A 23,466-nucleotide genomic window follows, 5' to 3' on the forward strand; every position below is an offset into this window, starting at 1 on the left:
TTATAAATGTAGTGAGTTTTTTTTTTATAAAGATCATATACAATAAAAGACTATTTATAATTAAGTTATTTGAAAAACATGATTATATACATATTATATACATTGGTCAAATATATAATATTATTAATAAAATCAGTCGCTTTCATATTCTAGTTAAATTGCTTTATCAGTACAATTACTATTGACTGGTGTACTTGTTCGTCCGTTTAAAATATCTTGTATTTCTTGTAACGTTTTGCCTTCGGTATCTGGCAGTATAAACAATGAAAATATCAAAGCCATGATACAGAAAAAGGCAAAAAGAAAAAAAACAAAATCCATTCCCAGCAAATCTCTCATGCCAGGGAAATTATAAGTTAACACGAAACCAAGAAGCCAACAGAAACTGGCTGTGAGCGATGTTGCAACAGATTTTAAATTAGATGGAAACATTTCTCCCATAATTGCCCAAGGCAGTGGTCCAAAACCTAAAAAATTAAAAAATTTGAAAAGTGATTATAATAAATTAATCAAAATTTTTGTTTACAATTAATACCACTAAATAAAAAAAATCAACAAAAGTAGTATCTCTTATTTCTCATAATTAAACGTCGAACAATTGATTTGTAAGTCTTATATCCTTTGAAACAGTGGTGTAGCCAGAATTACATAATGGATTTCGTATCTTTTTTTTTTATCACTTTATTTTAGAAACGAATATTACTATTAATGAGGAGAGTGGCCCCTTGTCCCTCTGGCTATACCACTGAAAAGAAAGTTAAAAAAAAATTGTTTTATTAAAATTATAATAAATACCTTAAAATGGATAAAATCTATATCCAAATCGTTAACATATACTTGATAATATATTTATCAAAGTTAATAATCAATAAAGTGCATCATAGTGTCTTTATCATAAAAAAATTAATAGATAAATTACATATAATTTTTAATTTTCTACAAAAATGCAACAACGTACATTGTAGAGTTAAAAATAATATTATTTGATAATATTATTGAAGAACTTGAACAATATCCCTCTGATTGATAAGAAGTATAAATAATTATTTTTTTTAAATAAACATATTGGTTTACAACATTTTTCAAATGAAAAACACTTGCAGGTATGACACAACAACTACTTTTCAGATAATTTTCATACTATTAATGTCGTTTATATACATATAATTTATGATATATTTTATATTAAGGGTTGGCACAATGAGAACACTATTTCTGGTGGCGTGTTAGGCATAAACGAATTTTTATCAACACACCATAATATAAAAAGTTTAAAATAATATAAAAATTAGGCCTTCTAGATAATAATTCATGTAAAAACGGATTTTTTTTATAACAATGAATACCGTATATAAACAATAAACTAAGAAATGAAAAACATTGATCTTATATTTTTGTAATAAATATTTTCATTGATATTCAAAGGGTTTTATAAGGCATTGTTACAAAACTCTGCGGAATCGCTATAAATATTAAATGACATAAATAACATAAAATAGAATTAATAACTAAGATTTTCGTTTAAGAATTATGTATATCAAATATTTGTTGGATAACTGAAAACTTACCAAGGCAATATGTTATGATGAAGATTACTAAACTAGTTATAGGTAACCATTGAAAATGAGAAACATTCATTTTACTCTTCACAGCTAAAAAATAAAATCCTAGAGTAGCCTATAATTAATAAAATAAAATTAGTAATATAAGTAACAAACACACAAACAAAAAGTATAACGCACAAAACGTAAGATTTCCTTTATATAATATTAATAATTCAGGTATCAGATTTTCAAAAAAATCGCAAATAATCTAAAAATTTAACACTTTGGACTTTATTTAGTTGAACACTTTCAAAAGTTTACCCCCAAATTAATCATTGTTACGAGAAATGTACAAAAATCAAAACAATTTTGCAATAAATCAAACTCATTTTTTTCTAAATAAATCTATTTGAAAATCAAACTAAAATAATCAAATATCGCTCTGAATTTCTTGAAGAATAATACAAAAATTATTTGCCTAGAAAATTATCTGTTCGATTAGGAGTTGATAAAAATCTTAAAAGTTCTGTTCGAACTCAAAAGTAACTAATGATTACTTTACTAAAAACAACAATGTCTAACTGTATGAAAAAAATTTAATTTATTTTTAATTAAAAAAAATTTACTTCTGAACAAAACATTCCAATGGCTGAAATGTATAATAACATCTTTATAGAGCTAAATTTAGCAAGAGAAGGAGTTATACTAGCTGCACCCAGCATTACAGATCCAATAATTATTGTGCACATGCTTGAAGAAATAGTAGCACTGGCTGCTTTAAAAATAGATTCACTATAGAGCAAAATGACATTGATACCACAAAGTTGTTGAAAAGCCACCATTGATAAAGAAATGATAACAGCCTTGATACTACCTTTGTTAGCAAACAGCTCACTAAACCCTGAATTTTTATTCTTAGATTCTTCAACAGATTTCTAAAATAAATTAAAAAATAGATAATATTTTAAAGTTATCCAACTAAGCAACCATACCTTAATTTCATTTAATTCTTTAACTACAAACGTTTCTAGAGGATTTCCACGCAACCATCTCAATGATTTTAGTGCTTGGTCTTCTTTAGACTTACCCAACAATGCATAAGGTGATTCAGGCATCCACATGAATGTAGCAAAACATAATATTGGTGTTGCCAAAGATACAAGTGCCAAGGTAAGATAAGACGTGTACGGTCCCACGATGTATTCTAATAAAAATCCAACACATAAGAAGAATTGCATCACCGTACCCAAAGAACTTCTCAAATCAGGCTGATATCAAAACCACATTTTTTGAAACATTTATATAATTTATAACTTAACAGTTGTAATCATTACTTTTGCGATTTCGGCGATGTAAGTTGGAACGGCAGTGAAAATTAAACCAACACTGATACCTGATAACACCCTGGCCACATACAATACGTATAAGTTAGGAATAAAACTAATCATTGTCCATGACACAATAGATAGAATCATGCTAAATAGAACAGTATTTTTTCGTCCTAGTCGATCCAATAAAAAACCGGAAAGTATAGGTCCGACAGCGGCTCCTAATGTTACCAGGGAACCAATCCAAGTAGCTTCCTCTTGAGTGATTTTTAAAGAAATACTTGAATCACTTCCGTTTTTAAATTTTTCCAAAATAGGTGATGACCATGTTAGAGCACAGCCTGCTGCAATGGCTCCAAAGTTAGCTGTAATAAAAGTATAAATATTACTAGTTGAGTAATTCAAGTTAAATACATTATCATATGGATGTTTTTAAGACTGTCTTAGCAGGAAAAAGAAATCTATAAGTCATTAAAGTACATAGTATAGAGATCTAAAAAATTCGGTGGTGTATACTGATTTTAATTGTTTATACTAAGAGCAAGAAACGAAATTTCAAAAATTACTATACGGTCAGAGAATATTCGAGATATCCTAGGAAAGCCAATCAAGACCCATTACATAAATATGCAATTAAACGGTGTTTGGTATAAGTTAAGGTGGTTGTTCATGAGTACCAAAGTAGCGAAATAATAGAAAAATAAAAATTTTAATTTTCATTAATTATTAATTACTTATATTACAATATTAAAAACGATTATGGACGCTGAAATTTTTACGATTTTTAATTTTGTTGTTAACAGAAACAATGTAAAATTTCGATTGGAATGCATTATAGTTTATTATATTCTAAATATGAAAATAACTTTTACTTTACTTAAAAATCACAAAAAAACATTTTACGAAAATAGAAAGAGTGACTATCACATTAAGACGATGATATTATGATTGTTCGTATGAAATATGACCTCCGCTGAATCTTTTCACGTTGCTAATTGTTACTTACTTATTGTCAAGTACTAAACAAAGTGTACGTAATATGAATAAAAATTATTCTATTAAAACTAAAAACGATAGTTAAGTAATAAAAGCAGTACAATAACTACGTGGTGAATGAATTTTATTTTTCTTCTTTAAATTAATTTATTAATTTATATTAATCTATTACGTGAGTATTGAATACTATACTCAATCGAATTCCAAATACAATAATGATGTACGTGTAATAGTAAATTAATTAATTATATATCATTTTTTGAACGTAAAAGGCGAAAAAATATATCTTAAAAATAATTTATATACTTTTAAGTTGAAACATTATGGACTCAAAATAAATAAATTATATTATCTAAAATATAATGTTATAAAAATTATCTAAAAAATACATATTCACTGTACATGTTTTACAAAAAGCTAATTGCTTTAAAAAAATAATAAAAATTGCGTTAAAAATAGTTCTAAATACCCTTGATTTACATCTCAGCCATATTTAAGATTACACATATTTAACACTTACATATATTTTTAAGCAAATTAATAGATTTCTAAATTAAGTGAAACGTTTTTAATTCAATAATTTTAAAGCCATTTTTTTTTTTTATATATAATAATTTATATATGTTTAATATCCATTAAAATGCTCTTATTAAAATTACATTAGTAAAAAAATAGTTTTTTTAGTCCTAATTTAGTCATTAAAAATTTCACTGCATAGTTACATTTTCTCTACATATAAACATAAACTTTTCTAAGACTCATTACTGATTCATTACCATAGTTTTTGAGATGTTTACTAATTATTAAAAAAATATCTAAAAAAACTATTATTTCAAATTAATGTAAAATTAATTAATTTACATAATATTTTATTTTTTAACTCTTTATTCAAAATTTGTTCATAATTTTGTTTAGTTTTCAATTAATAACTATTATTAAAAAATAAAAAATAAAGACATCATGGTAAAATTAGTACATTCTCAGCTTCGCAACGAAGCTAAAAAAAAGAGTTCTCAATAACTTAAGACTAGAAAATAGGAACTGAATCTTAGTATCAGGGTTGTCAAAAATCAGGTATTTTTATAACCCAAAACATTACGGTTTTTTTTTTCAAAAAACCACAAAAATCTACCGGGTTTGTAAAAAAATAATTATTATTTATACTGCTATCACAAAGAAATAATAATAAACATATCATGATAACACCAATTATTAATATTGATTACAATAAAAGGAAAAAGTACTACTATAATATTTTAATTTTGTATTTTAGCAAATGATATAACTATTGTAATTAATGGCCTTAGCTGTTGAAATTATTAATAAGATCGATAAAAATAGTATATTTTTTTATTTTAAATAAAAGCAATTTTGTTTACAACAGTTTTTTTATATCTAAAGTGAACTTACAAAAAACAGCCAGAGTGTTTTTTAAAAAAAATTCTGGATTAAGCCTAAAGAAATTTACTAGGTTTTTTGAAGTGAGTTTTTTTGTTTGCCAATCCTACTTAGTATACTATGATATTAATCTCTACTTTTTTCTTTAGTGAATACCCTTAAAAATATTTGATTATTTTGCAATATTCAGTAGTAAAAACTAACCTGCATATGAAGCAATAAACAAATTGACAGCAGAGCCTCGTGTGCTCTCACTAAACGGTTGCACATTAGAAGTAGAGGTGACTGTGGTCTGAGTTTTTTCTCCGTTGGCCATTGTGAAACGATTGCCGTTTTTCGTATTACTTGCTGGTGTTAAGTTATTTTCTCCATCAGATCCTGGCACTGCCCCTTCTTCCATAAGAGTCTCTAACTCCATTGGCCCGTTGAACTGTGGCCTTACAAAATTTGAAATTTTTCTTCTAGGTGGACCTGCAGTGGCCAAATTATATTGATGCTGTCTCGCTTGTGGCTTAGTTGGTTTCCTATATCAATTAATCATATTTAAATATGAACCAAACTTAGACTTATAAAATATAATAAATTGTATTATATAATAAATTTAAGACGGTTGGAAATACACAAAACGCTGATAGTGTAGTAATGAACAAAACCACTAATTTAATAAGCACACACAAAAAATAACATACTGTTCGTTAATTTACAATTATTAATGGGGTCCAAACCAAACGTTCTTAAAAGACCAAATACAAAGTTAACTTATAATTTTTGAATTTTCCATTCTGTAATTTGAATTTTGTTTGAGAGAATGTAAAAGGCTAAAACATTGAAAAAAAAAGATAAATACTAAAACTTAATTAATTATGTTATTAACTTTAAAAATATGCTTATGCCCTATGTAATTGAATATTTTTATAAATAAATTGATCATTTGTTAAAATTACATTAAGTACAAAGCCCTAAGATATCTAACCTAAATTTTCGATAAAATAATTTATTGTTCATAAATATTTAATAAAAACAATTAAAAAAATGTTCTAATTATATATTTTCTAAGAAATGATTACAATATAAATTGTTTTTATTTCATTTAAATTATTTTCATAACATTTTTCAAAAAATATTCACTTAATAATTTTATTTTACTATCAAATATGACTTTTTCATTCAAAAATTACTGTTTAAGGTAAATTTATATAAAATGTGTTTTTAAAATAAATGATGTTATATTGGCTTTACAGTTTTTATTTAATACATTATAAATTAAGTACTAAGCAAATATATAAAAGCATTATTAGTATTTGACACAAAATTTTTATATTTCCTTTTATATTTCTATAAAAGTATCTCACGTAAAAAAGCTTTTTATCATCATTTTTTAAGTTCACTTTCTGATTTTCATATTCATATCTTCAATTCTAATTGAAAGTTTAAGTTGTTAAAATGATATAATAAACTATTATAATTTAATTACCTAAGTTTTTAATTAATTTGAAAAAAATTTTCTATCACAGTATCACAACTTTTAATATTAATTTTTAGATAAAATACTCATTATCTATAAAAGTATCTTAGTTTGTGAATTAAATAAAATGAATAAAGTATTTTATATTGGATTTTTTATACTATCAACAAACGTAATCACGTAAACACTAAAAATTAAATTTTTGATATACCTAAAATATTATCTAAAAATAATTTGAATAATATAGTAGAACAAATAAATCTAAAACAAACCAATAAAATTACAAAATAATACCCATCGAATCATTTAAAATTAGTTTGATTTTTTACTTCTACTCCCTTTCCTTTATCTCAACTAATTGAGTCGACCATCCATATTTAAAAACTCCACTTAGACGCGATTACCTACATCAACTATTCACAATCATAAAATTATATTACAAAATTTTTATACCGATTGTCGACCTGACTCAATCTTGTTTGTTGCACTTAAACTTACAGAGAGGCTGTGACAGTATTTTGATCCCCTTTCACAGGGAAAACAATTTGTATCATCAAAATAATATATATATTAAAGAAATAATTTCAATATACTTTTTTTTTAATAATATTTTGTAGGAAAACTTGAAATCAATAGACTATTGCATTCTAAAGGATCAACTATAAATTTTATTTTTGAAACAATTTAGAAGTTAAATATTTAGATAACCACATGATTAAATAATTCTTTACTAGCAATACTTGAGATTTGTGAAAAAAAATCAATCCTCATTATAATGAAGATACAAATGAATATGCTACAATTATGCTAGATTGACTATTATGGAATTCTTCATGACATTGAATATTTGTTTTAATTTGCACATGAACCATCTATTTAAGAGTTTTTTAATTGATAAGTTGATAATATCCACTTGTCTATGATAACCTTTCGTGACGATAATAACAATTTTCTTTAGAGGCGGTATTTTTGCTTATTAATGTCACACATGACGTATATTGGTGTGCAAAATAAATTGACAATGACAGCTGAATAGAGAAATTGATCAATAATGTATGAGCTGGAAGCCATTAAATATATTGTTTTGGTAATGTCCGGACTCTTAAAATGCGAAAAAATACGTGTCATTAAAAAAACAATAAACTCAAGAGTGGTATTTGCTTAAATTAAGATTGAAAATTTATCAATGTTAATATGTATACCATTATATACAAATTTCTTTAGTTAAATTAGTGCATATTCATAGCTACAATATTATTTGAATAAATATCATTGTAAATAGTAGTTAAATAAAATCGAAAGCTGAAAGCTTGAATCGGGTAATTAAACGCGCAATTAAAGCTGGTATGTGACACGATATAAAAAGTAAACAACTGAATGATAATCAAACATAAAAAAATTATAATTATACGCTTATGTTTCAGTTAATAGTACATCACACCATTTTTCAATATGAGATGTGTTCATCATGTATAAGTTTTTACATCTAAATAATTTATTACTAAAAAAATATAAATATTAACGTGCTAATATTTGCAGTATAAATTTTGAACTCATATATAACTTCTAACAATGAGCACATGCCTAATTTTTCCTTTGTGTGTAACTAAACATGAATAGCAAACCTATAAAAACGCAGAGAAAAATAAAGTGATATGAATGTATGATATTTTATGATTACTCTTTATCAATGAATTTTGTTCATTTAACTTTATCCAATTAAAAGTGGTAAGTTACAATAAGTACGGCAAAACACGTCAATATGGAGATGACTTTGCATTTAATCATTATAATTATATCAAAATAACAGATACCTACACCACAAACTAAAATCAGTATTTTATCAATTTAAAAACTTAATTTAATTAATTATCAAAACTGAGAGAAAATTGATAATATTTTTGGATAAAAAGAAAAATACGTCATTGATTATCATATTGGAAATATTAAACACCATATTCTTTTATTTAAAATAAAGTAATTTTTTTTTTGTCGATCATGTAAAATTTAGCTTTAGCATCCTTGACAATTAAATACATTTTATTATTACTATTTACAATATAACGTTTATAAAAAAATCTTTAAACGAACAATCACTGTTGATTAAAAATTTGATACATTTTTAATTCCTATAAAATTCAACTAATAAACAATAAGAAATATCTTCTTTTTTTTTTAATTTAAAATTTTTAAGCTTGTTAAAAGAGAAAAGAAAAATAGCTGATCATATATTGCATGAAAAAGACGACAATTGATAATTGTAATATTTTCAATGTAAATTTATATCAACTAAGAGTTCTAAAATTATTCTTTGATTAAGGATGAACATTAAATTGCCTTTAATAAATTTCTATTCTTTAAAAGTATTATTTGAAAACAAATACACTAATATTTTTATATAAAGTTTCGAAGATAAATTTCAATTAAAAGTAATAAAAAAGATTAATAATAAACAATTAAATAATTATAAAACCTAATATTTAATATTATAAAAACTATTATGCATATTTGATTTGGAGATCAAAATCTGTCATACATTTTAAAATTATTTCAAACGCCTACAATCTAAAGGTAAACTGATAACACGACATTACTATTATGAATTATATCGCTAAAAATAGATTTACTCTATACTGATACTATAAAAGAATTGTTAAGGTTAACGACCGACTAAAATATAATTGTTTTAAGACGTATAAAAAATTTTTTTAAATTACCTATATAAAACCAGTATCCCTTATTGGCGTTTTTCCTTTGTATCCACACTTACTCCTGCTGCAACACCACACAGCAGAAATGTTCTAACCTCTAAATTTACAATGTCGACAACGAAGAGTCTTAAACCATAAAAATATTAGAACTTACCTATCTATTAATTAACTTATATTAATACAGTGATGTTATCAATCAAACCCACCAGTTCCACGCCTTCCTTCACTTATCAGTTGAAAAATAAACGAAATAATTGCATAACTATATTAAAACAAATCACATTCGCAATAATTAATTTATACAAATACATTTAGGTTTTTTTATAACTATTATTAAAAAGAAATCGGAGTAGGGATAAACGAATCATCTAGAGAGGAATACTTTATAAGATAATATCCTATTCAGGTGTTAACATTCGTATCTTATCTAAGAATAAATTAGGCCTAAACAGGTATTCCATTGCTGATAGAATATTAAAAATTAATGATGTATCATCATAAATAATAATTATTTCTTTGAAGATAATTCAAAATATGTAACCATAATTTAGGTACAATTAAGTCATACTTACATTATCAATTAGAGCCAAATAGATTAAATGTCAACAATAGATAATTTAAAATCAATTTCACGATTATAACCTTTAGGTCTGATGGCTTAATTTACGGTTGGTAGGTAGGATAAAATATTAAAATAGTTTCACATTAAATTATTTGATATAGACTTTAATAAAAATTATTATTTAAATTTAAATGGTAAAATATATTTCTTTATTAAATATTATAAGAAATAAACATTCAATATATAAGAAAAAGTTAAACAATTACCGATTTTTCTTGAAACATCATCAAACATGTGACTCTTATAAAAACAATTAACTGTAATAGTATCTACAAATAAAATATTTTAGCGGTTCCATTATCTCAATAAACTAAATTAGTTAAAGATTGGCTTAACATATGGTATAATATGCATAATGCCGTTCTAAGTTATAATGATTATGTTGTTTGTATAAGCTTTTGTTTAAATTACAATAATTAGGATAATTAATGAATATTTATTAATACATATTATTTAATTTATGGACGCATATTATGCGTTTGTAACTAGTCAATACTACTTAAAATATTGACACGTGCATACAAATTAATGTTGTTAAATATTATTATATTATTTACAGTTTCAGGTTAACGCTACTGCTAATGGCCTATTAATATTTCATTACTAGATTAATTAAATTTTTTAACATGACTATTTAATTGCAATGTATATTATTAAAAATATAGTAAGAAAATTTGAGAAATTTCACACACATGACAAACCTTTCTGATTTTAAAATAAAATTAGTATTTCATGACAATTACTTAGTTAAGCTGAACACCCTTGTATTATATATATAAATAATAACACATGAAAAATTCCATTACGCATATGTTAAGTACAAATATCAACTAAAAATATACAAAACCCACAATGTTTATTCAAGCATTAAAAAAAACATTTAATGCTTAAATTTTGATTATGCTTATTTAATAAAATATTGATTATTCATTAAGTTCAATAAATTTTTATACACCTTAAAATTGATGAAATTTTATAAAAGAAACAAATTTACTTTTTTTTATATTTTAGACATGTGATTATGTTATCAAAGTAAAATTAATAAATGTAAAAGTGTAGTAACTTAATGATTATCAAAATCGAAATAAATGAATTTCATAACAATTGAAGGGTCGGCGGGAATAACGTGCTATGAAGAAATCTAATTATATTTATGGAATCATTTTGGATAAGTTGAAAGATCGTGCTATGTGCAGTCCAAATAATATTTAAAAGAAATTATAATACCTTTTTTGTTTTTACATAATACTATAGAATATACGAGTTAATCCGTAGCACATTATTTCCACCGATCTTTCAATTTATAGTGTAATTATTTTTAAATTATTCTAATATGTACTTTATAATACACTTTTGATAAGTAAATAAGTTTTCTTTTTTCGGTTTGTGAAATATACAATCTTATATTTCTTTGATGTCTTTTAAAATATGAACTAATTAATTAATGAAACATAATTCCCGAATTATCTTAGTTTGTCAAAATTTTTTTAGTTAAAATTTATATCTTATAATTTTCTGAGAAGAAGATATGTGTCAAGAGTTAAACATTTTATAATTCAAATCACATTTATCGAAATCATCGTTGTACAACTCAATAAATATACTAAAAAGAGCATATATAATTTTATTTGTATACTAAAATCATTTCAATAACAGTTAACACAAACTATACTAATTTGTACGTCAATAAGGTGTTTTTAGTTTTTCTTTGTATTAAATAAAGAGCCACATAGTCTAAGTCTTGGTTTTTTTTTTTTTTTTAATCGCCTTTTTAAAAATGTTTAAAATAAGTAAAACAACTGCGCTTAGATGTAAAAAAATTAGCGATTATATCAAAATATTGTTGCTTTTTCTTTACAACAACACAAAACAATTTATAATTTGTAAAAAATAATTATACTATTAATTATATTTTTATTAATATTTATTACATTAATGATAATTTATTTTATTTTTAAATTTTATTTGTCAATGTAATATTCAAATAAGTAGATTTTTCTATTAAAAAAATAAAAATAAAAATAGTAAAACAAGAACAAAACAAATATTGAATATAAAATAGTTCAAAGCTAAACTAACCTCTATTTTTGATATGTCCATCCAAATTTAACGATTTGGGAAAAAGTTTTAATTTTTATATTAAAAATATTTTTAAACATATATTAACATTTAATATAATCTTATTTAATAACGAAAATAAAGCTAATATACTCAATAGAATTACTTATTTTATGATGTATGAGTACAAATGATCAAAGCTCATACATATTTTAAATAAATATTACAGTTCAATGGCATTTGTAATATATAGTAATAGTAATAAAAAGAAATTTTATAGTTAAACAAATTTTTAAGCAATATAAATATTTGACTTGAAATTTATGACATATATATCTATACTAGTTAAAAAATGTATAAATAGAAAATACCAGAGTAAAAAATTTGAAACAAGTATTAAACAAACAGTACAATAAATTATCTCATTAAAAAACAATTATAATCATATAATTTTAAACCAGAATCAATGAGACTCTTAATTGATATTAAACGACCAAAAGTGACAAAGCTATTTATTTTTTAACAGGATAAGCTTATAGGTTTTCAAAATTAAAGTAACAACATCAAATTATTTATATACATTAGATTGAAATTAGGAAATAATTTATACAAGTGGACTGGTTTAATGTAGAATTTAAAAAAATTGATAAAAGTTTTTTTTTTTTAAGTTATAATTTTCAACTTATTTTAATTTTTGACACTGAAAAGAAATATCATTTATTTATGAAAAAATTCTATTAATTAAATCATTTACAAATATACAAAAATTAAATTCCAATTTCCGTCAAATTTTTAGCTTCGATGCGAAGCTGAGAAGGTGGTATTAATTTTACAATGATGTGTTCATTTATTTATTTTTTTTATATCTGTGAACGCTCAATCTCAGCTCTCGCTGGACCGATTTTGATGAACAATACGTCAAAAGATCACAAATCGTATCTAGTCGAAGACATTGAAAAAATTTCTCTCGTTCCCCGTAAATGGGGAAAATCCCCCAAAAAATTACAAATTTAATAAATCGCTTATTTTCGACATTATTTAAATTTTTTTTAATTAAATCTGCCATAACTTTTTTTAAAATGACCAAATCACATTAATTTTTTTTTATAGATACTTTAGGTATTTACTTATTTTTTGATATATTTTTTTGTGAACATTTTACTCTTTACCAGTTCACAGGAAGAGTTTCAAAATGGTAACTTTTTTACAAAAAATTAACTTTTGAAAATGTTCCGGAAAGACTGACACTTTTATATATACCTTTAATTAAAGTTTATGTAATATACTTAAATTTGAAAAAAAATAATTTGACCTCTGAACTTGTATTCATGGTGAAAATGACTACCGTCAAAAATATTCTATTTTTGTGTTAAAATTCTGGGTTTTGTATTTTATTTTAATTTAATATATCTGACAAGGGGAGTACACTGATTTTCATAAATATTATATAAATCAAATTGATATAGCATAGAAAGTTAAACTTATTTAAATTTTTTTGGTTTTTTTAAGTCGAAAAAATAGCTTTGAAATTTGAATTAGTTTAAATTGCCTATTTTTTCAATTGACGGAAGCGACGCACGGTTGTCAAGTCGGTAAAACTTATGTTTAACGCGCTTGGGGTTCTAACCTACGTATGGCAAGAAATTGTTTGCATTTTATTCTTAATTATTTTTAAATTAGAATAAATTTTCAACTCATTTAATTTTTATCTCATTTAGATTCAATAACTTTAATAAAGAACAAGGATCCCATCACTGTAGTCACCCCTCGCGAGAATAAATTGCTTATTCATATTAAAATTATTTTACTATATTTTAGGTTTTATCTTTAGGATAACTAATCGGGATAAAATTAAGAGAAATAGAGTTATTGTTGCTTTTGAAATAATCTATCAATTTTTAAAAATTAAACACTAGCTACAGATTTGGATCGAAGCGTTTCTTATGATTGTGATTTTAATCACTGTCAAATATCATCTATACTCAACTATGCCACTTCCATACTGTGCCGCAACACCACTGTACTGGGTTTTTTTATACTACCTTTATAACATTTAAATAACGTGAGTAAAACATTTTTTATCGTTTATAATTACAATGAATGATAAAATTTATTTTACACAGTTCAATTTGTAAACATTTTACAACTTAAATTAATTATTTAGTATCAAAGAATTCAAAGTTAATAAAACTATGTTTTATGAAAAAATGTCATAGAAACACGTAATTGTTTGTTAGAAATAAAATAATAAAAAACACGTCATGACTTACAAAATTTTGCTTTTGTTTAATTTTAAATATGTATTCGAAATAAATTAAATAATTAATTTACAAAAAAAATCAGTTCATTATTCTGTTCTATATGCTCTTATTTAATTAATAAAAGATAGAAAAAAAAAAAAAAATACTAACATGTAAATTGACAAAAAAAATATTGGTATGAGTTTTATTTTGCTGTGTTTAAAATATCAAAAAATCTTGACTCAAACAATTCTGCTACAGCGATACTACATGATAATTCTACAGAGTGACTCAGCCGTCACTGATAACTTAAATAAATATTGATCCAGTTAAAATTTTTTGCTAATTTTTTTTTTTTTTAATATTTTATACACTTAATATGTTTTAATAATAATATAATAAATATTATTTTTATTTATTTTAAAATTTAAAATAACCATTTTTTAGAATAAATTTTAAGAAATAATTTGGTGAAAAAATTTCTCATTAATGTTATTTAGTTAATTTTCTATAACATTTTTAAATTTTGTAAAAACCCGAATTTTTCTGTATTTATTCTACGGTATCAAACGCTGGCTATGTTTAATAAAAAAGGACAGAAATAAAGACAATCTTTTCACACTAAATATCATATGTGTATGGATTTTTCCATGAAAATTGTTAAAGTTCTAAAGGCCGGCTTTAATTCAAATAAAAACACAAACAATACCTATTACTTAATGAGTAGTTTTGTTTCTTTAAAAATAAAACTACTTATTCTAACTAAAATTAGAATTTATTTATGACCAGTCATGATTTATATTTTACTAAGTATAAGGTCTATTATATTTACCAACTTGGCATTAATACGATGATAAGAAATTTGATAAGACAATTATTACTAATAACTAGGGTGCGGATTAGTATGTATTTACATATTAGTCACAAATAATAAAAATTGAATGATTTCTTTATAAAAATATGTTACAGGACTATCTGATTATTTTAAGCTATGGTTGATGTTACATATTTTTACATATTTAAACTTACTTACATATTATTACATAATTTACTTAAATTACATATTTTTGTTAAATATTCAGCTACTTAATAAATTAGCAATTTATCGCCGTTTTATATTTTGTGTTGTTATCTTCTCTAGTCAAGCCCGCTAATAATCGTCGTAAGTATCAACTTCTCAGCGCTTTCAAGTTACACAACACATAGGAACCGCAATTCATAAAAAAAATAAACTCGGAAAGACAAAAAAAAAACAACAATTCATCACCTCATGCACTTCATGCACTTCATCGTCCAGTAAATCAACTTTCAACAATGACTTATGCACAGCTTTAATTAAAGCAGATATACCTTTGCAAAAACTCAATCTTGATTTTCGTCAATTTCTCAAAAAAAAAAAATAAATAAGCAATAAAATACCTGATGCAAGCACTCTAAGGAAGAATTATTTACCTGACTTATACGAGAAAACTTTGAATGATATAAGAAAAAATATTTCAAATGGACCTATCTGGGTTTCCATGGACGAAACCACCGATGTAGAAGGAAGGTACATAGGAAATATAATTGTTGGTAAGTTAAATTCATATTGTGCTTCAAAGACATATTTATTAAATACTGAAGTTCTTAAAAAATGTAACCACTCAACAATTGCTCGTTTTGTCAACGATTCTTTGTGTATCCTATGGCCGAATGGTATTTTGCATGGTATAGGGTGCTGCGATATGGTGAAAGATGGAACAGCTTTAAATGTATTTTATCCTAAATTAATTCACGTGACCTGCCTTGCACACGCTTTCCATCGTGTCGCAGAAATAATAAGATCAGAATTTCCCGAAGTTGATTTTTTGATATCAACTATTAAAAAAATTTTCCTGAAAGCACCCAGTCGTGTACATATATTTAAAGAAAATTATCCTCAAACACCTTTTCCTCCAGAGCCGGTGATAACTCGCTGGGGTACTTGGTTACAAGCTGCTGCATATTACTGCGACAATTTTAGTGTCATTGAAGATGTGATTTCAAAACTCGAAATAGATGCCGTTTCAGTAAAAAATGCAAAAAAGTTAATTAAAAGTACCTCATTAAAAAATAATTTAGTATACATATCCTCCAATACTACATTCCTTGCCAATTCTATTACGAAACTTGAAACTCAAAACTTGTCCCTGGCTGATAACCTGGGCATTGTCTCCGACACCGTCAAAAAATTAAAAGAATCCCCTGGGCAGGTTGGAATAAAAATTAAGAATAAAGTTGAGCAAGTACTTAGTAAGAACTCTGGTTTAAAGACAGTTGAAACTATTGCAAACATTCTCAATGGCAGTGATACGCAAACTTCTTTTGAATTTAGTCTTGCTGATTTAGGGGCTTTTAAATTTTCTCCTATTTCTTCCGTCAACGTGGAAAGATCTTTTAGCAGCCACAAAATCATACATCGTTCTAATCGACGTCAATTTACCTTAACAACCTAAAGAAGTAAATGATTGTCTATTGCTTTGTTGACGACGAAGATCCTAGCTAATATTTGATTGGAATGTATTTTTTAGGTACATATTATTATATTTTGTATTCTGAATGTATTTTTTTAAGAATAAAAACATTTTTTTTAAATATTATGTATTTTTAGTTGCATATTTGGATAAAAATAAATACATATATATGTACATATTTTTTAAATTTTAATACATATTAATCCGCACACTACTAATAGCTCTTATTCAATAGGGTAAGAAATTTTCATGGAAAAAGTTACGCACACTAAATTATAGTAATCATGAAAAGATAGCGTTTTCTTCTGTCCTTTTATCAACACGTATTTCAATGTTTAATACCGTATAATAATAATAAAAATTCAAATTTTGACAAACTTTAAAATGCTAAAAAATATTTACTACTGAATAATAATTAAATATTTTTTTATCAACATTTTTCTTCAAATCTACTCTACAAAATAGCTATCTTTGATTTTTGCATTTTATTTTAAATTTTAAAATAATTAATATTTTAATAAAATGTAAAAAAATGAATTATTGAGATATATTTATATACCTAACATGTATTATTAAAAAAAAAAAAATCAGCTAAAAAATTTAACTAGATCAAAAGTTATTTAAGTTGTCAGTGAGTGCTGGGCTATTTTGTATATTTCAAACTCTACAAGAAATTTTTTACTTTGTCTTTGTTTCATTTTTGAGTGCTTTTTATTTTTCAGTAAATCATTATTTATTTACAACAGTCACATTCACTAAACATATATAATTATAAAGTTTCAATATATGATAAAAAAAAAAATAGTTAATTTTATTTAAAAAAAATTTTGAAGAAATTAAAATGTCTATATTATAAACATAATATGATTTCACAACAAGTGACTGAGTACGAGGTGGTCTCTTTAAGATCGTATTCCACAGTGCATTCATCCCCCTAAATCTAGGCCTGATTATAGTGCATCTCTAGACCGATATTTCCCCTCTTATAAGCTATTTTACATATTGAATATTAAAAAAGTTTTACAGCTATTTAATATTCAGTTTAGAAGTATCATTTCTGAATAATTATGAAATGTCAGTATGTCCACTGACGCCTCTATTTAATTAAAATAAATATACTTTAACTTATCAAGAATAATAACTAAGAATGACTGAATATTGAATAAAATAATTCCAACATGAATTTTTTTTGTAAATACGTGTCATAGACTTTAATTCACTGCAATGATTTTTTTCTTTTTGTCGGCATTTTTTTTAAATACAGTTTTCAATAATTCAATCGAATGTTTACCTTGTTTATATTCTATTATGGATTTGAACGAATAAATACATTATTATTTGTATTTAATTTTATATAAATGTAATTATTATTTTTTTATTAATCAATGTAGAGTTTACATAATGTAACAAGAGTTAGTTCCAAAGAGTAATGTTGTTTTAGGAAGTATACCATACCCAAATATACCAACTAACATTTTTTTATTAAACGTATACGCTAGAAAAATAATACTTATATTGAATGTTTACGGTCGCAAATCAGAGCATAAACTAAAATAATATAACCCAGCACAGTGGGGTCGTGGCACAGTGGGAAGTGGCATAGTTGGGTCAAGTATAATGATATCTGACAGTGATTAAAATCACTACCATAAAAAACACTTCGATGCAAATCTGTAGATAGTGTTTAATTTTAAAAAATTTATGGATTATTCCAAAAGCTACATGATCTCCTATTTCCTTATTTATATCCTGATTACAAGTTTTATGATTTATAAGTGTAATATATATAAATCTATATATATTTATTATATACAAATATATAAAGGGAAATGGTGTTATTTAAAAAAAAAAGTATATCGAATGAAAGAGGAATACAAATATTATTTCTCATAAAAAATTGTATTGATCCATACACTTTTCAATAAGTTATAGCATAATAAAGTTAAAAATGTAAAATATAAAATCGAGAATTTTCACACAATAATAAAGTATTTTTCATAATAAAGTATATAACATAAACTTTAATTTAAGGTATATATAAAAGTGTCAGTATTTCCGGGACACTTTAAAAAGTTAAGTTAAAAATGTTAATTTTTTATGAAAGAGTTGTCATTTTTAATCTCCCCCTGTGGGTAGGTAATAGGTCAAATTTATAAAAATAATATATCAAATGATAAGTAAAGACATTATGCATCTAAAAAAAAAACTATATTGATATAATCATTATTGAAAAAGTTATGGCAGTTTTAAGTAAAAAAATTGAAAAAATTTCGAAAATTAGCAATTTTTAAATTTGTAATTTTTTTAAAGATTTTCCCCATTTACGAGGAACGAGGGAATTTTTTTCAATTTTTGAGGATAATGTCTTTGACTAGATACGATTTGTGATCTTTTGACGTATTGTTGAAAGAAATCGGTTCGGTGATAACTGAGAAAAAGTGGTAACAGACACAAAAAAAATATAAAAAAAACATATCATAGTAAAATTAATACCTTCTCAGTTTCGCATCGAAGCTAATAAAGAATTTGTTCAAAAATACCATAGCTAAAGGGTGTTTAAAAAGTAATTACAAGAAAGCTTGCTAATTTAATAGTAAAAAAAATTAATTATTGTAATCATAAAACTAAAAATCTACATACATAACAATTCATATTATTTAATAATAGAGGTCGGTAATATTACAAAATGTCTTATTTTTTTCACTAATCCCGCCGAATTTCCAAAAATTAATTGTGCCTTCAAATAGTCAATTTGTATATATCAATTATTTTAACTATAATTAGTAATTATTTAAATTTTGAAAAAAATATTTTCATTAAATTACTATCACGCACAAAAAAACTGTTTTTTCTTCTGTAAAAAATATATGGTCGCATAATACAAATATATCAAATCATTTGATTTAAACAAATTATTTAGCAAAGATAGGAGCTAACTAGATTAACAAACACACTCAATCACAACAAAACTTTAGTAAAAATCATGAAAAATAATAAAAATTATAATCTTTTATAAAAGCTGATTTTTTTATGTTTAAATTAAAGCAAAACCTATGATTACCTTGATGGTTCTAGATGTTGGTTAAGTGAGCCACAATCACACGTTCGACAGACTAAAAAATTCTTATCTATATTATGTTTAATATTTTCAAATAAATCTTATAAACAAGCAAAAAAAATAAATATTTTATAATCCAATGGTTAAAATGTGATAAACTAATGAGTTAGCATACAAAAAGGCGATATTTCAAATTTAATGAGCTATTGAGTATTCAATCAAATTCTATTGAAAATGTATGAAACAAGTAGAAAGCTAAACTATGTTACACATATTGTAGTTATTTATATAACCACTGAATGTTTTAATTTATTTAGTTGGACTGTCTATGTTTTATTTTACTTTACAGTTTGTTTGTAAGAGTACATCGCGTGTAAACCGCCAATTCTGCGTACATACAATTTATATATTTTACCATCAAAATTTAAAAAATTGTAATTATCACTCTGAAAAAATAATTATATAATATATTATACAAATTTAAAAAATATGATTTTACAAAATTTCTGAATTAAGCCAATCTTTAATGATTTTTTTATTAAATAAATAAATAAACACTATTTGTATAAATGCAAAAATATTATAATCATTTTCTTCGGGTTGATTAATTTAGCTTTTTTTTATTATTGAATCTGTAGTAATGTGAATATTGAAAAATAATGTATTATTCATAGTTACAAGCCTAATCAATAACTGATAATTATCTAAGTCAATATCACTAATTTTTTCAATTTAGTCGATTAAATATTACAGTATCATATTTGAGTTATTCACGAGATAATATTTCCTTTCTAAATAAATTGCACTAGGCATTAACATACAGTGTATTTATCAGTTCAATCCCGATATTTATAATTGAAACTAGCAAAATTTATTATTAAATCAATTAAATCGTTTACTTTTCAACTTATAACGTATTCGAAACTATGTGACGAAATGCACGTGGGTCTAACGTATACACGTTTTTTACCACATCCTCTTTCCTACTATCCCCACTATTTTCTACTTGACAGATGTTCGACTGCTGTTTAAAACCAACACACACTCACACACTGAGTATACACTTCATGTATGAACAGTTATAGCACAGATTATATGAAAACTATATTTCATTAGTTGTAGTTATAGGCTTGTTCAGCGGCTTTCCAAACAATGTATTTATATTACTGCGCATATCGCAATGTGTGTAAACATTTAACTTACACATGAATAAAAATAAAAAAAGTACTTTAAAACAGACAATTCAAATTGCTATCAGGATGACATTAAATAAGTAAGTTTATTTTCTCTATCAACTGGTGGTTGAAAGACTAACCTGAAGGAACTCTCCGGAAGTCCTCTGCATAGCGACACGTACATTGGTGGGCGTTAATTCGACGTGGGTGTTAATAATAGAATTATCGTACTGGCTTTCATCCACTTGTTGCTGTTATGTCGAAAAGATCCTAACCGAACGATCGATGGACTTAATGGCAATAACAGTGTGATCGGCAATCGTCAACTCACGTGTAGGTACCGACCGCGTTGACATGGTCTACTGACGGCGGCACTCGAGTACCGGCGACAGTTGTGGCTTCAATTTTTTACTATCTTGTCTTGTTAGTTGCTATTCATAAACAGTGTGTAAACACAATCACACTTTACGGCCAGCGATTGTAATTGTTATTTAAAGTACACAATATTTTACACCAATGCAATGTCAAGTTGAGCGAACGATAAGTCGTCATTAAATTATGAAATACATTTGGCATAAAACTGTGAATTGAAACCAAAATTTTAATATTGACGTGGGTCGAATAACAGTTTCCTATAATGTGCCCAACTTTTTATTTCTTATTTTTTATATTTACCGTCGACACAGTACTGTTGCGCGGTTCCCGATCGAAACACGACTGCTCGGCTGTAAATAAAATACACTATGGCAGTCGCCACTGCGTTGCACACATCCACACAGCCGACTGTGCTCCACTATTCTAAACTCCATTTTATTTACATTGTGTTCATTATTGCAGTTGCCGCCGCCACCGGTCACTACAGTTCTCGTTCAGTGGTTGCTTCTTTAACTGTTGGCCAAAATAATGAAGAGTCACTGTCGAAACTGTTACTACAATAACAAACACCACACGAAGGACTACGTACTTTTTTTACTTTATTCGCCCATACAATTCTATTCATCAGTGTTTATTTCTCCATTAAGTATGAAATGGTCAACTGCATACTAGCAGAATGAAAATATTGAGCAACAATATCAAGGATAATGTTTGTAACTTTTAAGAGGCGGTAATAAGAATAAAGGTGACTTAAACATAACTGACATTCCGTCAGTTATGTTATTCGGGCACCCTAGCCTCTACCGTTTAATTTGTTTCTCAATCATGTTCTACATTGTTTTTTAACGGAGGACATGTAGGAAAATAACAATGGGCCATTGAACCCTGCAGTCTTTAACACACGCAGGTATTTTTACGTATTTTGGTAACGTACAGATTTTCTTTTTGTTATATCGCTGACAATTCATACACAGTTAGAGTATATTGCATATAAATGAATAAAAAGTTTTCAAAATGTTAGTTAAATCATTTGATTAAAACTTTTTAAGTAGTCGTATGTGCGTAAAATGGTAACGTATTTTGCAAATATTAATAAAAGTAACTAAATTTAATTTTAATTTATTAGCATAATTATTTTTTTAATAATTTAATATTGAAGGCAATAATATAATACACTATTTGAATAGTCGTGTGAGCAATATCAAAATAAATGAAATTTTCATTGGAACACGTGGGATATATTTTTACCTTATAAGCTACGTAAATAAAATATATGCAAATTATATAATTTTTTTTCAATTTTAACCCCGTTCAAATCTAAAAAGTTCTAGTTCGGTTTTCTAACTTGAACATTTATGTACAAGTTTGATTCGAAAAATGTTGTTATCAATAAGTCATTTTCTTAATTATATCATTTTCTATTTTATAAACTAGTTAAACATATATATATATATATATTGCTATTAAAAGAAATATTGTTGACACCCTTATAATAAAGCATAAGGGATGAATTTCAAAAATGTTTTATTACAGATAAATTAGAATAAATGTGTAAAAAAAATCCAAAAAATTATTATACAATAATTTATATAAGAACCAATTCTAAATACTTAAAAGTGTAATTTCGTATTTTTTATAAGAGGATCTTGAAATAGTCACATCCAACAGACCCATGAGACGTTTTACCAAAACACCAGCTATATCGATTCAAAGACATATAAGCTTATAGTAAAACATAGAACACTTATCATACTATCCTACTAATACAATATTTTTTGCTATTAATTTATTTAATATTATAAAACACGTTGTATTTTTTATTTCAAACTTCTAAAATAAAAAACACAATAATCATTGAAAAGGTATTGCAAACTTTAGGTATGCTAAGTATTTTTGAAGCTACTTCATGTCCCTCTAAATTTGTACCTATAAAACCCTGACAAAGTTAAATTTAAGTTCTTAGTAGTGATCTATTTTAAAATGAGTGCACTTATTCTATCATCT

General features: G+C 25.0%; 2 protein-coding genes across 6 annotated transcripts; one reads left to right on the plus strand and one right to left on the minus strand.

The window, feature by feature from the left end:
- Positions 1–21,867, minus strand: LOC126901609 (facilitated trehalose transporter Tret1-like). 5 transcript variants are annotated; one of them, XM_050678208.1, is made up of 8 exons: positions 21,228–21,866; positions 5,956–6,084; positions 5,471–5,790; positions 2,879–3,237; positions 2,537–2,812; positions 2,171–2,479; positions 1,569–1,677; positions 1–467 (listed from the first exon to the last, which is right to left on the minus strand). In XM_050678208.1, exons 3-8 carry the CDS (start codon positions 5,682–5,684, stop codon positions 154–156), a joined length of 1,581 nt encoding a protein of 526 aa, XP_050534165.1. In that variant the 5' UTR covers positions 5,685–5,790; positions 5,956–6,084; positions 21,228–21,866; the 3' UTR covers positions 1–153. The 5 variants fall into 5 exon arrangements, with proteins under 5 accessions (XP_050534165.1, XP_050534163.1, XP_050534166.1 ...); XM_050678206.1 differs by lacking the exon at positions 21,228–21,866 and adding an exon at positions 9,449–9,649; XM_050678209.1 differs by lacking the exons at positions 5,956–6,084; positions 21,228–21,866 and adding exons at positions 7,659–7,832; positions 9,449–9,649.
- LOC126901633 (uncharacterized) lies at positions 16,014–16,932 on the plus strand. The gene has a single exon (XM_050678261.1). The coding sequence runs from the start codon at positions 16,087–16,089 to the stop codon at positions 16,834–16,836; it is 750 nt and encodes a 249-aa protein (XP_050534218.1). The 5' UTR covers positions 16,014–16,086; the 3' UTR covers positions 16,837–16,932.
- Positions 21,868–23,466: the final 1,599 nt, after the last annotated feature.

Source organism: Daktulosphaira vitifoliae, unplaced genomic scaffold, assembly GCF_025091365.1.
Source record: "Daktulosphaira vitifoliae isolate Bord-2020 unplaced genomic scaffold, ASM2509136v1 Scaffold_3, whole genome shotgun sequence".
Lineage (NCBI taxonomy): Eukaryota > Metazoa > Arthropoda > Insecta > Hemiptera > Phylloxeridae > Daktulosphaira > Daktulosphaira vitifoliae.